The sequence below is a fragment of the Pleurodeles waltl genome, chromosome 6, assembly GCF_031143425.1.
Source record: "Pleurodeles waltl isolate 20211129_DDA chromosome 6, aPleWal1.hap1.20221129, whole genome shotgun sequence".
NCBI classification, from domain to species: Eukaryota; Metazoa; Chordata; class Amphibia; order Caudata; family Salamandridae; genus Pleurodeles; species Pleurodeles waltl.
The window spans coordinates 429,139,160-429,152,987 of record NC_090445.1 but is presented as its reverse complement, the minus strand read 5'-3'; the positions used below and the strand labels follow the sequence as shown (position 1 = coordinate 429,152,987).

Here is a 13,828-nt window from a genome sequence, read left to right as displayed (position 1 = left end):
CTTTGCCCTCTTACTCTGGCAGAAGCAGCAACTGCAGGATAGCTCCACAACGCACAGTCACAGACAGGGCAACTCTTCTTCCTCAGTTCTTCAGCTCTTCTCCAGGCAGGGGTTCCTCTTGTTTCCAGAAGTGTTTCCAAAGTCTGTGGGTTTGGGTGCCCTTCTTATACCCAATTTCTCATTTGAAGTAGGCCTACTTCAAAGTAAAGTCTCTTTTGAATGCAAAATCCTGCCTTGCCCACACCCCCCCCACCTAGCACACATGGCTCATCAGGAAATGCAGACTACACCCCAGCTCCCTTTGTGTCACTGTCTAGTGTGAGGTGCAACCAGCCCAACTGTCAAACTGACCCAGACAGGGAATCCACAAACTGGCAAAGTCACAGAAATGGTATAAGCAAGAAAAAGCGTTCTTTCTAAAAGTGGCATTTTCAAACACACAATCTTAAAATCAACTTTACTAAAAGATGTATTTTTAAATTGTGAGCTCAGAGACCCCAAACTCCACATGTCCATTTGCACCAAAAGGGAATCTACACTTCAATCAGATTGAAAGGTAGCCCTCATGTTAACCTATAAGAGGGACAGGCCTTGCAACAGTGAAAAACGAATTTAGCAATATTTCACTGTCAGGACATATAAAAAAAAATCACTATATGTCCTACCTTAACCATACACTGCACCCTACCCTTGGGGCTACCTAAGGCCTACCTTAGGGGTGTCTGACATGTAGGAAAAGGGAAGGTTTAGGCCTGGCAAGTGGGTGCACTTGCCAAGTCGAATTTACAGTTAAAACTGCACACATAGACACTGCAGTGGCAGGTCTGAGACATGATTACAGAGCTACGTATGTTGGTGGCACAACCAGTGCTGCAGGCCCACTAGTAGCATTTGATTTACAGGCCCTTGCATCTCTAGTGCACTTTACTAGGGACTTACTAGTACATCAAATATGCCAATCATGGATAAACCAATCAACCATACTATTTACCCAGAGAGCATATGCACTTTAGCACTGGTTAGCAGTGGTAAAGTGCTCAGAGTTCAAAAGCCAACAGCAACAGGTCAGAAAAAATAGGAGGCAGGAGGCAAAAAGATTGGGGATGACCCTGCATAAGCAAAAAAGTCCAACATTCGGATTCTGATACTTTGCCAAATAGTATGATCCCGGCCTTGCACAATCTCTTTAGCACAGATTTAGATAATGACAACTAGGATGACTTGGGAAATTATATTCCCAGAAATAATGAGGAAAACTCTTATGCAGAGCTTCAGGATGCCAGCGGGCTTGACACTACTCCTGACACTGGGCTTGTGTCTCCTCTGGGTCTTGCCACAGAACAAACATCTTCTTTCATTGTTGTGATGCGAAAGGCTCCTGAAATGTTGGATGCACAGTTGCCAACCATGGAAGTGAAAAATAACATACTGACTGAAGTTGTGCAACCTGGCCAGGCTCGTACATATCCATTGTTTCTGTTCAGCAAGGTGCTTAGTGACACCCTTTTGGGCACCTGGGCTAAGCCCTGTTTAGGGCTACCCATTAATAGAAAGATTGCTTGCTGCCATTGCCCTGCCTCTCGGGATCCTGCCTTCTTAACACAGCATCAGACTCGAGAAAGTCTAGTGGTACGGGCGTCTACCAGCTGGGCCTTGTGTACTGCTCCATCTGATCATGATTCAAAAAGAATAGAGGCGATGGGCAAGTGGATTTTCTTCTGCACTAGTCTTACTCTAAGATCAGTAAATGCCAGCTGTCTCGGCTGTTTCTCCCATGACATTTGGGACAGGTTAGCACATGTTTTAACCATTGTTCCAGTCAACCTTTGGGTGGTTCTCACTCAGCCTATTAAGGACAGCCTTGATCAGGCCTAATTTGCATTTAGATTAAAACTGGACGTGACTGATTGCTTGGGACTTGTCATGGGTACCAATGTGGCTGTCTGGCACCACACCTAAACTGAGGCTGAGCTAGTCCCTTTCACTGTCCTGTTGCTGATGGTGACCAGATGGATGTCCAATTGATAAAGAAAAAATCGTAGCTTGCTGATCCATTGAGGAGAGGTGTAATGAAATGCTATTGTTTCTTTTGTAGATTTTGTCCCTCATTACAACCCTCAGGAGGTCAGTGATAAAGCGGCGGTAATACCACCAACAGGCCGGCGGTAACAAAAATTGAAGGAGACCAAGAAATTAGCCAAAATACAACGAACAGTTCGTTTTTTTTTCTCCCAAAAATGGGAAAAGAGGGCTGCAGAAGAAGGCTTGTGGTTTTTCCACTGAAAATGGCATCAAGAAAGGGTTTACGGTGCTTAAAATCACTAGCTTCCCAGCTTTCAGGAACAGGCAGACTTGAATTAGAAAACCCAATTTTTCAACACAAGTTTGTCATTTTACTGGGACATACCCCATTTGTACTATTTTTGTGCATCCTTCCAGTTAGTGACAGAAATGGGTGTGAAACCAATGTTGGATCCCAGAAAGCTAACTATTTCTGAAAAGTAGACAAAATTCTGAATTCAGCAAGGGGTAATATGTGTAGATCCTACAAGGTTTTCCTACAGAAAATAACAGCTGAAATAAAATAAAAAAATTGAAATTGAGGTGAAAAAAACTGCAATTTTTCTCAACGTTTTACTCTGTAACTTTTTCCTACAATGTCAAATTTTTTAAAGCAATATACTGTTACGTCTGCTGGACTCTTCTGGTTGCGGGTATATATAGGGTTTGTAGGTTCATCAAGAACCTACAGAGCCAACAAATGAGCTGCACCTTGCAGTGGGTTTTCATTCTGTACCGGGTATACAGCAATTAATTTGCTGAAATATAAAGAGTGAAAAATAGTTATCAAGAATACCTTTGTATTTCCATAATGGGCACAAGATAAGGTGTTGAGAAGCAGTAGTTATTTGCACATCTCTGAATTCTGGGGTGTCCATACTAGCATGTGAATTACAGGGCATTTCTCAAATAGACGTCTTTTTTTTACACGCTGTCTTACATTTGGAAGGAAAAAATGTAGAGAAAGATAAGGGGCAATAATACTTGTTTTGCTATTCTGTGTTCCCCCCAAGTCTCCCGATAAAAATGGCACCTCACTTGCGTGGGTAGGCCTAATGCTCACGATAGGAAACGCAACATGGACACATCACATTTTTACATTGAAATCTGACATTTTATTTGCAAAGTGACTAGCTGTAGATTTTGGCCTCTTCTCAGCCGGCACCTAGGGAAACCTAACACACCTGTGCATTTTTGAAAAAATAGACACCTAGGGAAATCCAGGATGGGGTGGCTTGTGGGGCTCTCACCAGGTTCTGTTACCCAGAATGCTTTGCAAACCTCAAAATTTGGCCCACAAAAACCTTTTTCCTCTCAATTTGGTGACAGTTCTGGAATCGGAGAGGAGCCACAAATTTCCTTCCACCCAGCGCCTCCCGCAAGTCTCCCGATAAAAATGGTACCTCACTTGTGTGGGTAGGCCTAGTGCCTGCGAAAGGAAATGCACCAAAACACTGTGGACACAACAAAATTATCAAATAATAAGCTACCTATTTTTGTGGGGAGGGTTAGGGGTGATCCTGCATTTGTGGTCCTGGGCTCAGCAGCCATACAGGGAAACCTACCAAACCCAAACATTTCTTAAAACTAGATACCCGAGGGAATCCAGGGAGGTGTGACTTGCGTGTATCCCCCAATGTTTTCTTACCCAGAATCCTCAGCAAACCTCAAATTTAGCTTAAAAATAAAAAAAAAACCATATTTCTGTGTGGGATCACCGGGACCAATTTCTGACCACCCAACGTTCCCCTCAATCTCCCGGTAAAAATGATACCTCACTTGTGTAGGTGGGTCAAGTGCCTGTGACAGGGAAGAGCCAAAAACATGTCGAAATTGAGGGTGAACCAAAGCGGGTCCAAAAGGGCAGTTTGAAAAAAAACATTTTTGGGCTGACAAGTGGGGCAGACTTTTTATCGGTATGGATGAGACAATGCTGGATGGTAGGAATTCTGTGGATTCCTGCAGATTCCGGAAGGTTCCATCACAAAAATGTGGAAAAAATGTGTGATTTCCGGCAAAGGTTGAGGTTTGCAGGGCATTGTGGGTAAGAAAATGGTGCAGGATGCATTTGAAGCAAACCACCCTGGACTCACCCAGATGTTTAGTTTTCAGATGTGTCTAGGGCTTGTGGATTTTTCTACATGGCAGCGTCCCAAAGTCCCAAAAGTGCAGCCCTCACTATTCCAAGTGGGCCGATTTTGAGAGTTAGCCAAGCTCTCATGGCCCAAATGTAAAACCAAATCCCAAAATAATCAAATATCCCCTTGCTTGCCATAGGATAAGATGTTTTAGTGTGCGGAGCTCCACAATGCCACCTAGCGGAGAGCAGGAGTTCTGGTCTAAACTTTTCCAGATCCAGTTTGATGTTAGGGGATTATTCATGAGGTGGGTAATCTCCAGTTAGATAGAATGTTGTATAGCTATTTTAGCCATGTTATTTTAGCAACCTAGGCACGCTGTTGTGCACTTCAGCCCAGTTACATCTGTTTGTTCCTTCGCCTAGGAAAGCATCACATTCTTAGCATTGCACTTTGTGCTTTTTCAAGGCTGCAGTCAGATGGGGTGCTGGCAAAAGTGGTACGCTGTGTCTCCAACATTTTCTTAGAATATTAACTGTTTTATTATTAAAACACTACTTTGTCTTATACTCCTTCGAGGGGGATTCCAGCCAGATGACCACGACTGCATGCTGATTTCTGATTGCTTTTGCTACAGCTGCTTGCTTATACTACCGAATCCCTGGCCTAGATGGGGATGAGGTCTTTCTAGATTACAGGCTTCCTTGCTCAGGTATGGGGGGGATAATGTCTTCCCAGGGGGGAGATCTGAAGGGCAGATTAGGGTTTATTATGCTGTGCTCAAACATATTTTAGGTAGGACAAATATATATATCACTCCTAGTGACAGTATGGTGGGACTGTTTTTTTGTGTTTCACACTCCTTGTCACCTTTTTGCTTTTAGTGTGTTTTATCATCCTAGTTACTGCGTTACATGCCATTTGTATCTAAGATGCAGTTACTTCACTAAATCCCTATTGAACTATACTCTGCCTCTGTTTGTCTTTGCCTGTGTGAGACCCAATTGACGAGAGAAAGGGATGAGATCTGATCGACCACAAGTCCCCTGAGGAGTCTTTCTTGTTATGCGCCCGGTTGCCACAATCATACCTGCTCTTGAGCAGAGACGGGGCGCTGCTAGTTAGCCGGAAAACCCAGATTAGGCCGACAGGCGTCACATGGTGTGGAATTCTACCCAGTACCCCACAATTCAGGTGATTCTGCCACCCAAATCCTGTAGCCTCATTAGGATAATGAAAACCTATGCGACAGAAGTCTTCACCAGAAAGATTGTTACCAAAGGTGTTTTTTGTTCATCTAAGGTGAAGTGTGTCTTGATGCATTATAGGTTTCGAAGGAGGTATTATGAGTCACCTCAAAAATCCCAAATCTTTACTTCAAAGAAAAATCACTTGCAACATTTGATTCCCGCCCTCACCCCATCCCCCTCCCCCCGATAGCAGGAATGTACAGAGCATGTGAATCTACACCCCTGGAAGCCTCAGCCTGATTGTTACAGGTAAGTCAATGTTTCCTTCTTGATCTCAGCTGTAAACGTGGCTTACCTCTGTTTCTTGTCTGTGTGCAGTATTGCCTTGTTTAATATTTATGCACTGATGCTATGGTCAATTCATATCTGGCTTCTGTAGCTCTCAAGCTTTTTGTGTACTAACCAGTATAGTGTAGTCTTATACCCTTAATGTTGTACAAGATGTGCAGTAATGGTGAAAGCTCACATCATGTTATTCTGATTGGGTGAACACACACACACACTCGGGCTGCCTCAAGCTAAGCATTGAAACGGTGACATAACAGTTTATTTGACTATTTTCCCGGGCAGGTGGCATTTTCTACATGCCACATTACAGGGTGATAGATCATCTGTTGTCTGTAAGTGTTGATATTTGTGTCACAGTTGTAGATGGGGTTTTAGGTTTATGTATGAGGTAAGGTAGGGTTGTCTTACAGCACAGATTGAGTGCTTGAACATATGAATGTATTACCAGGTGTATGTTCACAGACAAAAGAAGGTTCTTAGTTCTGTGAATGTGTGATTAAAGCTTGAGGCTAGGAAACTGTCCCTGTGATGATAAAATTACCATGTGTGCCAGGGTTTTCTCTCTACCAACACACAGATGAGGCCCATGCCCCTTGGTTTGTAGGAAAGAGATGTGGGACAGAAATCAGCATCCCCCAGTATTTAGTTATTGCCATGTGTAGCTTAGTGTGTTTCTGCCAGCAGTAGAAGAATGCTAGGCTCTAACTCATCTCTTGAAATCTGCCTCCTTAGATCATTATTGTGGAGTTTGGTGGAAAACCATTCAGCTGTTCAGGCCTCACCTTGGACCAGTGGTTCTGGTGTATATTCATAGGTGTGGGAGAACTGCTGTGGGGACAGGTAAGCATGTGCACCGCTTTCTGACATCTACTCCCAGCATCACACTTTATATCTACAAATGCTAATTTTCCTTACTTAGCCCGACTTTCCATTTTTTACCCACTGAATATGCATCCACTCTTCTTCGGCTCACTCCATAGTACAAACTGTACTCATTGTTTATTGCGAACTTTCACACTAACTCATTTAGAACAGTTCCCCTCACAGTGAAGCTAATCTGGCACATTGGCCATTTCCGTCCTCCACCCATTCAAATAGCGCCCACTCAACTCTCCCCAAAAGCCAAGCTTGGACATAGAGTCCACTGCTTCGCCACGGGTATTACAAAGTATTTAAGTCTAAATCCCTCTTGTTTTTCTCTTCTTCCTTCCATGTTCTTTCACCATCTCCAGTATCTCCCTCTACTAGAGTAGTTAATTTCCCCACTCCTGTTCCATGTTACTCTATCACTGTCCCATGTGTTACCCCCTCTTCTTTTTGCCATCCCCCACTTTACCTATTTTTGTCTTTACTGGAGTGGTGTTGACTCATTGCTTCTTGTCCTGCAGTTGATATGCACTGTCCCGACAAGCCGTCTGAAGTTCTTAAAGGAGGCTGGTCACGGAATGCCAAAGGAGGATATTCCAGAGGAGGACTTCACTGAGGGACAGGATGAAATTGATCATGCAGAGATGGAGCTGCGGCGTGGACAGATTCTCTGGTTCCGTGGCCTCAATCGAATACAGACTCAGGTACAGTTTCAGGCAACCATTTTCCTTCTCCTTAATTGAGAGATCCCAAAGAGTCTCGGTTTTTAGGAAGACTCAGTTGACCACAGTAGTGATTGCATTTTTACCTATGTTTTTGACTTAGTCCAGGATTTCCTTCTTGTGATGCATGGAATGTAACCTGTAGTCAAAAATGCACATTTACTGATTATTTTTCTCCACAGTCCTTATTCTTATTAATGGTCATCTTCTAGAAAACAACACAAATTTTAGGTGAGGGGATGAGGAAGATGGGGAGTGATAAACTGGGCCGGCATTGGCTTGAGAAGGGTATGGAGGCATAGAAAAGCCTATTTGCACACTAGTTTTATAAGTAAAAATTGTGCTGGTTATGTGATGATTTTGACCAGTGTGAGTGGGGGAAACAGGAGGGTGCTGGGTGCTCTTGAGGCCATACGAAAGAGATTAGTGCGGAATGACATACATTTTATCTTGATCATCACACTCTAACTTCCTGGATCACCTCAGCTCAACCTTTGGGGGTCCGAGAAAAGTTATAAACAAGTAAGAGGCAGCATCTGCAGTCATTGTCTCAAAACCACTTCACCAAATTGCCAATCACTTTGTGCTGAAGCAACTATAATGTGATGCTTACATAATGCATGTAGCTGCTCTCCACATCACTCTGACAAGAACATTCTTGGAGAATGCTACTGTCTTGGCTCTGGTGGAATATTTAGATATTTGATGCAAAGGGCATCCCTTGCAAATAGTAGCATTGGTAGGTGTCAGAGGTAATCTTCTAGGACAGTGGTTTCCCAGCCTTTTGACTTTTGTCGACCCCCACTTTATCATTACTGGAACCCCCACTAACTCATAATTGGAATCCGGGGACCCCCCACTGAATCATTATTGAAAGCTGTAGACCCAATCTGTTAACATTATTTCATTTTCTAAGTGGTTTTGCGGACCTGGTTGAGGGCTTTTATATAATCCATACCACAAGCGTTGCCTAAAAAGCTAGTCACAAGAATTCAGTGCCATAGTTCTACCAGGAAAAAACAGTAGGTCATCCTAATATCTTTGCTGGCACACATGGCAGAGAAAAAAATCATTTATTTTAGATGACATTCAGGATGATGGAAGGAGAATCTTTACTTTCTTCAGATAAAAAAACAATGCATATTTTGGAGACTGACTGTGCTTGAAGTGCACTAATTCACTGTGAGATCCTGAGTACTTGATGACATTCCGGAAGCATGTTTATCCTACAAAGCACCTTCATGCTTTGGGACACCACTACTTTAAAAATACTCATGCAATAGGAATGTGATAATAACATGACAATCTGACAAAACCAAGAGTTTCCTGACCAAAACGAGCGGGTGCAGAAAGGAAATTTGATAGGCTTTTTAGAGATATGCAGAGACTCAATTGTCACTACCCAGATCATAATTTCCTCTTTAACATGGGCCCCAATGGCAACTAAGTATGTTTAGCAGGCATCTTCTGCATGTTTGATTCTGACTTGTATATGGAAAACATTATATTGTTCACAGAGCAGTTGAGGTGTTTTAGGATTAGTAGCTCTGCTCCCTTCCAAGAAGAATTTGAATAAGACTCTTAACATGGTGGTGAAGATCTTTGTAAGATCTATCTATGGTATAGCTCATAGTTAACAAGGCTAATGTATTCATGAAACTTCTGCAGTGACTGGGGACACAGCAAAAATGCTGCTTCTGTTTAATGAAGCACTATTTGACCGTACTCTTGCTGCATGGGACAAATTTAATTTTACACCAGCTTCCAAAGACAGTAGCACCCAAAGAGCCCAAATTTATTCATGTCAGATTCCATAGAGCTTAGTGGTTCAAGCATTTCCGCTAAATTGAAATTAAATACACTTTGATGCTCCTCTAGTCAAGGAGTCTAAATGTGTTGATGCACAAGGCAGAAAGATATTTGATTTAGGTGGCCTTGCTATCAGAACCACCAGTGCCTCTTGTTTGCTAGCAACATTATGCATAGGCACCTTTTGGGTAATAACTTATTTGGTCACAAACAAGTTTCATAAGCATATGTGAGGCCCCTTTGTTCAGTTGGTAAAGGATGGGACAGATTCCTTTTAGAATAATCTATGCACTGAATATGACACAATTAACTTGGTTGTCAGATCCTTATGCACAGTAATCATTCTTGTAAGACACCACTCCTGGGTGAGGTCTTCAGGTTTGTTTGCAGACCGATAGCTAAAAACTGTGGATATGCCATTTGGTGTTTCATGTCTCTTGCTTGACGCATTAAGTTCCTCTCTGGGGCTGTTTGAAAGTAGGTCCGTGGTCGATTCTCCAGAATTGGCATCTATGAATAGATAGTTCTATCAGAAATATAGCAAGTTTCATGGATACAGTACACCACAGCAGTCAAGGCCATTTCAAGCACCCCAAGTGCCTCGTGGGCCACGGTAATATTCTTAAGAAGTAAGAAGCAACAATCGCATTCATTTAGATGGTACACAACATGCCTCAACATGCAATGATAGTTGACCTTCTGTCACACTGGAAAGAGCTAATCTCATTCCAGTTGTTCATTCTGATTATTCATTTGATGGTATGTCCTACCTTTTCCCAGTAAGCCTTCGCCAAAGTTCCCCTCTCCCTCATATAGACATCTTGAAAAAGAAAAAGAGGATGCTTTCCGCCAAGGAACTGGAGCAGAAGGGCCCTGTATCAAGAGAGCAAGAATTGTATTTATGATGATATGTTCTAGAAAAAGGGATAAGGTCTCTACCAAGTATTGGATCTGTTCTTCCTCAACAGAATTATTGAGAAGCATATGCAGGGTAATCATATTAGCACAGATTTTGCAGGTGTGTCAACCACTAACTAGTTTGGGGATGCTAAGGCTCCTGGATGCATATTCCCACATTTTCATTTAAAATGAAAGTATTTATGATTTATCATGCAGTAAACATATTTTCAGTTTGCAGTCCTGTCATTTGGCCTGAGGTTACTTGCTGAGTTTTTTTTATCAAAGTGATGGAGGGAGGGGTGACTCATTTTTGCACTCATGGAAAACGTGTATTTCCTTGCAAAGTAGAGTGGCTTCCGCAAGTGGAGATCCAGACATTGCATTACTGCATTTTAAATTTGCAGGCAATCTGTCACAAATTTGCCCTTGGAAACATTTGCTAGAGCATACTCAAAAGCTCCAATTCATTGAGAATTGCTGAAAACCTTTCCATCAAAGAATAGATGGACAGCATTATCAGTATGTTCAGGTTCTTTCTTTCAGGAGCCACATTGAATGCTTTTATCTTTCTGCTGCTAAGTATCACAGCCCCCTGCTAGTTTCAAGTACCTCATACCCATCTGCATACTTTGTCTCTTCCGCAGAGTTTGAAAACTCAGTGACATTTGTTATTCAGTCACCAGTTTGAGCTAGTATAGTATCATAAAAACTCCACAATAATCTTTCTGCTTGACCCACACCACATAATTTGTTGATGGGGAAAATGATTTTGCACAGGCACTGCTCTCGTGACATTTTTGGTCAGTGCAGTCCTGTTGAGGTTGGGTGCTCTTTGGGACCTCTAGCCAATCAGTGTCGCATGGACATCATACGATTCATGCCATCTCATCGATATGAACAAGAGGAGTGATGTCTGAGTGAGAGCTGTTTGCCTTGCGTCAATCATCACAATCTCTATGCTTCTGATGAAGTGATTTATTGTTAGTAACTTTATTTTAGTTTATCATGTTGACTGTTGTCTTTTTTTGTCCATACTTCTTTGGAATACGGATATTAATAGGAGTGAATGTCAAAGCAAGGGTGGCACCTATATATGGATCAACAAAATCACTACACAAAGTGATTTTTAGTATCTTTCAATCTGGTACAGCAGCTACACCACCTAATGACAGATATGAGTTGCTTCCAGCAGCGTATGTAAAGCTTAGTGCAAATTTTAAGTGTGAATCGTCATCCTTTTTTACAAAGCTGAAATTTCACCAAGTTCTGGTATTCACCACCAGAATATGGTTCTGATAACGACCAATCATGCAGGCTGTCTTATTTCATAATGAATGTGTTGGCATAATAATTTAAATAATCAAAACCAGAGCCTGCTGACTACATCTCGCCCTCATACAAACCCCCGCTGCCCACTTAGCACTCCCACCCCCCTCAATCTGGCAAACGTTGGGGGGGTCCAGAAGGAAGTGCAACAGGAGCATACAACAATTTAAACTGCCTACAGTAGGGGAGTACCTTTTAACAGGATAAGGAACTGCTCCCCACATTCCACAAACAATGCATTATGAACGTCGCACCCCTAGGTGCTCAAATTCTCAGCAGGTGTATCCTGTAAAGACTCAAGCTCAGTAAGCATGGTGTCCCAGCTAGCAGATAAAGGATACTTGCGGCAACCCTGCGTATCCTCCCTCTGCAGTGCCACCCCCTCAGCCTACACCCACACAGGAAAAGAGCACAGCCAAGCCCTCAGAAGGGGAGGTTCAGATGCCCTCCACCTCCTGGTGAGGAGGAGTTTTGCCATTAGCAATCTCAGGTCCAGAAAACGTGTAGTCGCCATGTGCCTCCTGGATCTGGGGAACAATCCCATTAGGCACGCCTCCCAGCTGTTTAAGGCTGGGTGTGTCCTGCAGGTAGAAAGGGAAGTGACCACATACTACCAGTAGGCATCCAGTAAGGGGCAAGACCACATCATGTGCAGGAAATCAGCCGCAACCAATGCACACCTAGGACAGGACGCATCCATCCCGTGAAAGTAACTATTAATCTTCTCAGGGGGAGGTATTCCCTGTGGAATATATAGAATTGGATCAGGTGGAAGCTCGCATTCTGTGGACGCGTGTAGGTCCTGCCTGCGCCATCCCCCACTCCCGTCCGTGAATGGTCTAGTGAGGTCGTCTTCCCAGGGTGCGCGTAGCTCAGAATGAGCAGGCATGGTATTAATTTGTAGTGCGGTGGCTAGCCAGTGAACCAGGTGTGTGCCACTACCCATAACCTTGCACATATTGGACTATTAGGTGGGTTGAGACTTCCCTCGATACATCCCCCCAGTGAAGGGACAAGGATGTTTTCAAGGAATTATACAGTAAGAATTGACCCGTTGGTAACACAGTCTCTTCCACCAGAGTGTCGAAGGGAATCAGTGTATCCTCTCTGTATAAATCTCCCAGTGAGTGTATACCAGCTGCATGCCATGTCACTAGCTCTGCTGTTTTCATAAAAGTGGTATTCCCAGGGGTGCCCAATAAAGGCAGCGCTGGCGCATAAGGAGTTATCAGGCATGTAATCTTTAAGCTAATACGATAGCAGCGGTGCACCCCCCTAAAAGAAGATAGTTTGGTACCCTGGTACATGTGATGGCCAAGCCATGATTAACCAATCCAGCCTCCGGGACGCCTTTTGCCGATTAAAGTTTCTTCCTGAACAAGGCTGTCCTCGAATTCCCTAGAAATGATGACAATTGTGTACTCAGTCATAATTGCTGTGTAGACAACATCTCCAATGTTGTTTGCAACTCAGCCACCCCTCGTTGCAAAGCATACATCAGCCAGCTCCAACTGAGAGTAGCTACGATTCGCATCATGGTAACGTAATGTAGAAAATATAATGAAGAATCCCATAAAGTTCAAAGCGGTATTCTCAATTAGACAATAAGTCTATCTATAGAGGGAAACTGGTAAGACTTGGAAAGGTTATGGGATCTCACTATTGCAAGTGTCATCTTAATTATCAGATCCAAGATCATACAACTGGTGTCCTTTGAGCCACTTTGGTGGTTTGCTTATATAGACAAGACAATATATGTTAAAATGTAACTGACAGACCTATTATCTCCCTAAAAACATCACCTGGGTCTGAAAAGTCTTTTAAAGAATATAAAGTGACAAATGCAGTACACTGATATGTATACTAAAATGCGTCTCCTAAAACATGTTGGCTAAAGCGAAGCCCCTTGAGGCAAATAAAACCTGAACAAGGGAAATTAAGTAGAAAAGAGTGTAGGTAACAGAATTGCTCATTTTACTGCTTAGGCTTTATATTTTCCAAGCTTCAGCTTACTAACCCGCTGTTCTCTTTGTTGCTCGAGAGGTGACTTTCTCAGAAGGGAAAAACAAAGCATTGTTTCAATCATGAAATACATTACTGCTCAAGGACGGGTTATAGTTACCTCCACTAGATGTTGAAATCCAGTGGTACAAACGCGTAAGGCCCATATATCCAACCCATATGTCAAACACTTCCAGTCTCTGCATGGATCATCACTGTCTCAATTTGTTGTGAAAAGTCCTTTCCATATTTCTGCTCCAGTGCCACTGATCTGCTGTTTCCATGAAAAATGCTTTGATAATGTTACGCTAAGATAAGGAAGAGTGCTCACTTCTTCCAAGATGTTTCCCCAAGACAGAGTATTCGTGGAAAAAGCATGGCAAAACTCAGCACTCAAACTCATTATTGTCTTGTGTGATCAAGTCACATCCCTCAGACTGGATACAGACGTAAGAAACTCCACTAATGACTACGACTCGTCATTCTCCTCCATGATGAGATCTTTTCTTGATGATTGTTCGTTTTT

The 13,828-nt window shown here is 42.8% G+C and overlaps 1 protein-coding gene across 6 annotated transcripts in view; it reads left to right on the top strand.

Annotated features, from left to right (window-relative positions):
* Window positions 1–13,828, top strand: part of ATP2B4 (ATPase plasma membrane Ca2+ transporting 4) — a 588,558-nt gene that overhangs the window by 528,649 nt on the left and 46,081 nt on the right. For all 6 annotated transcript variants that reach the window (XM_069238449.1, XM_069238447.1, XM_069238453.1 and 3 more), the window contains 2 exons: window positions 6,410–6,517; window positions 7,066–7,248. In XM_069238449.1, the coding sequence (XP_069094550.1) occupies window positions 6,410–6,517; window positions 7,066–7,248 (291 nt within the window). The remainder of the gene's footprint in view (window positions 1–6,409; window positions 6,518–7,065; window positions 7,249–13,828) is intronic.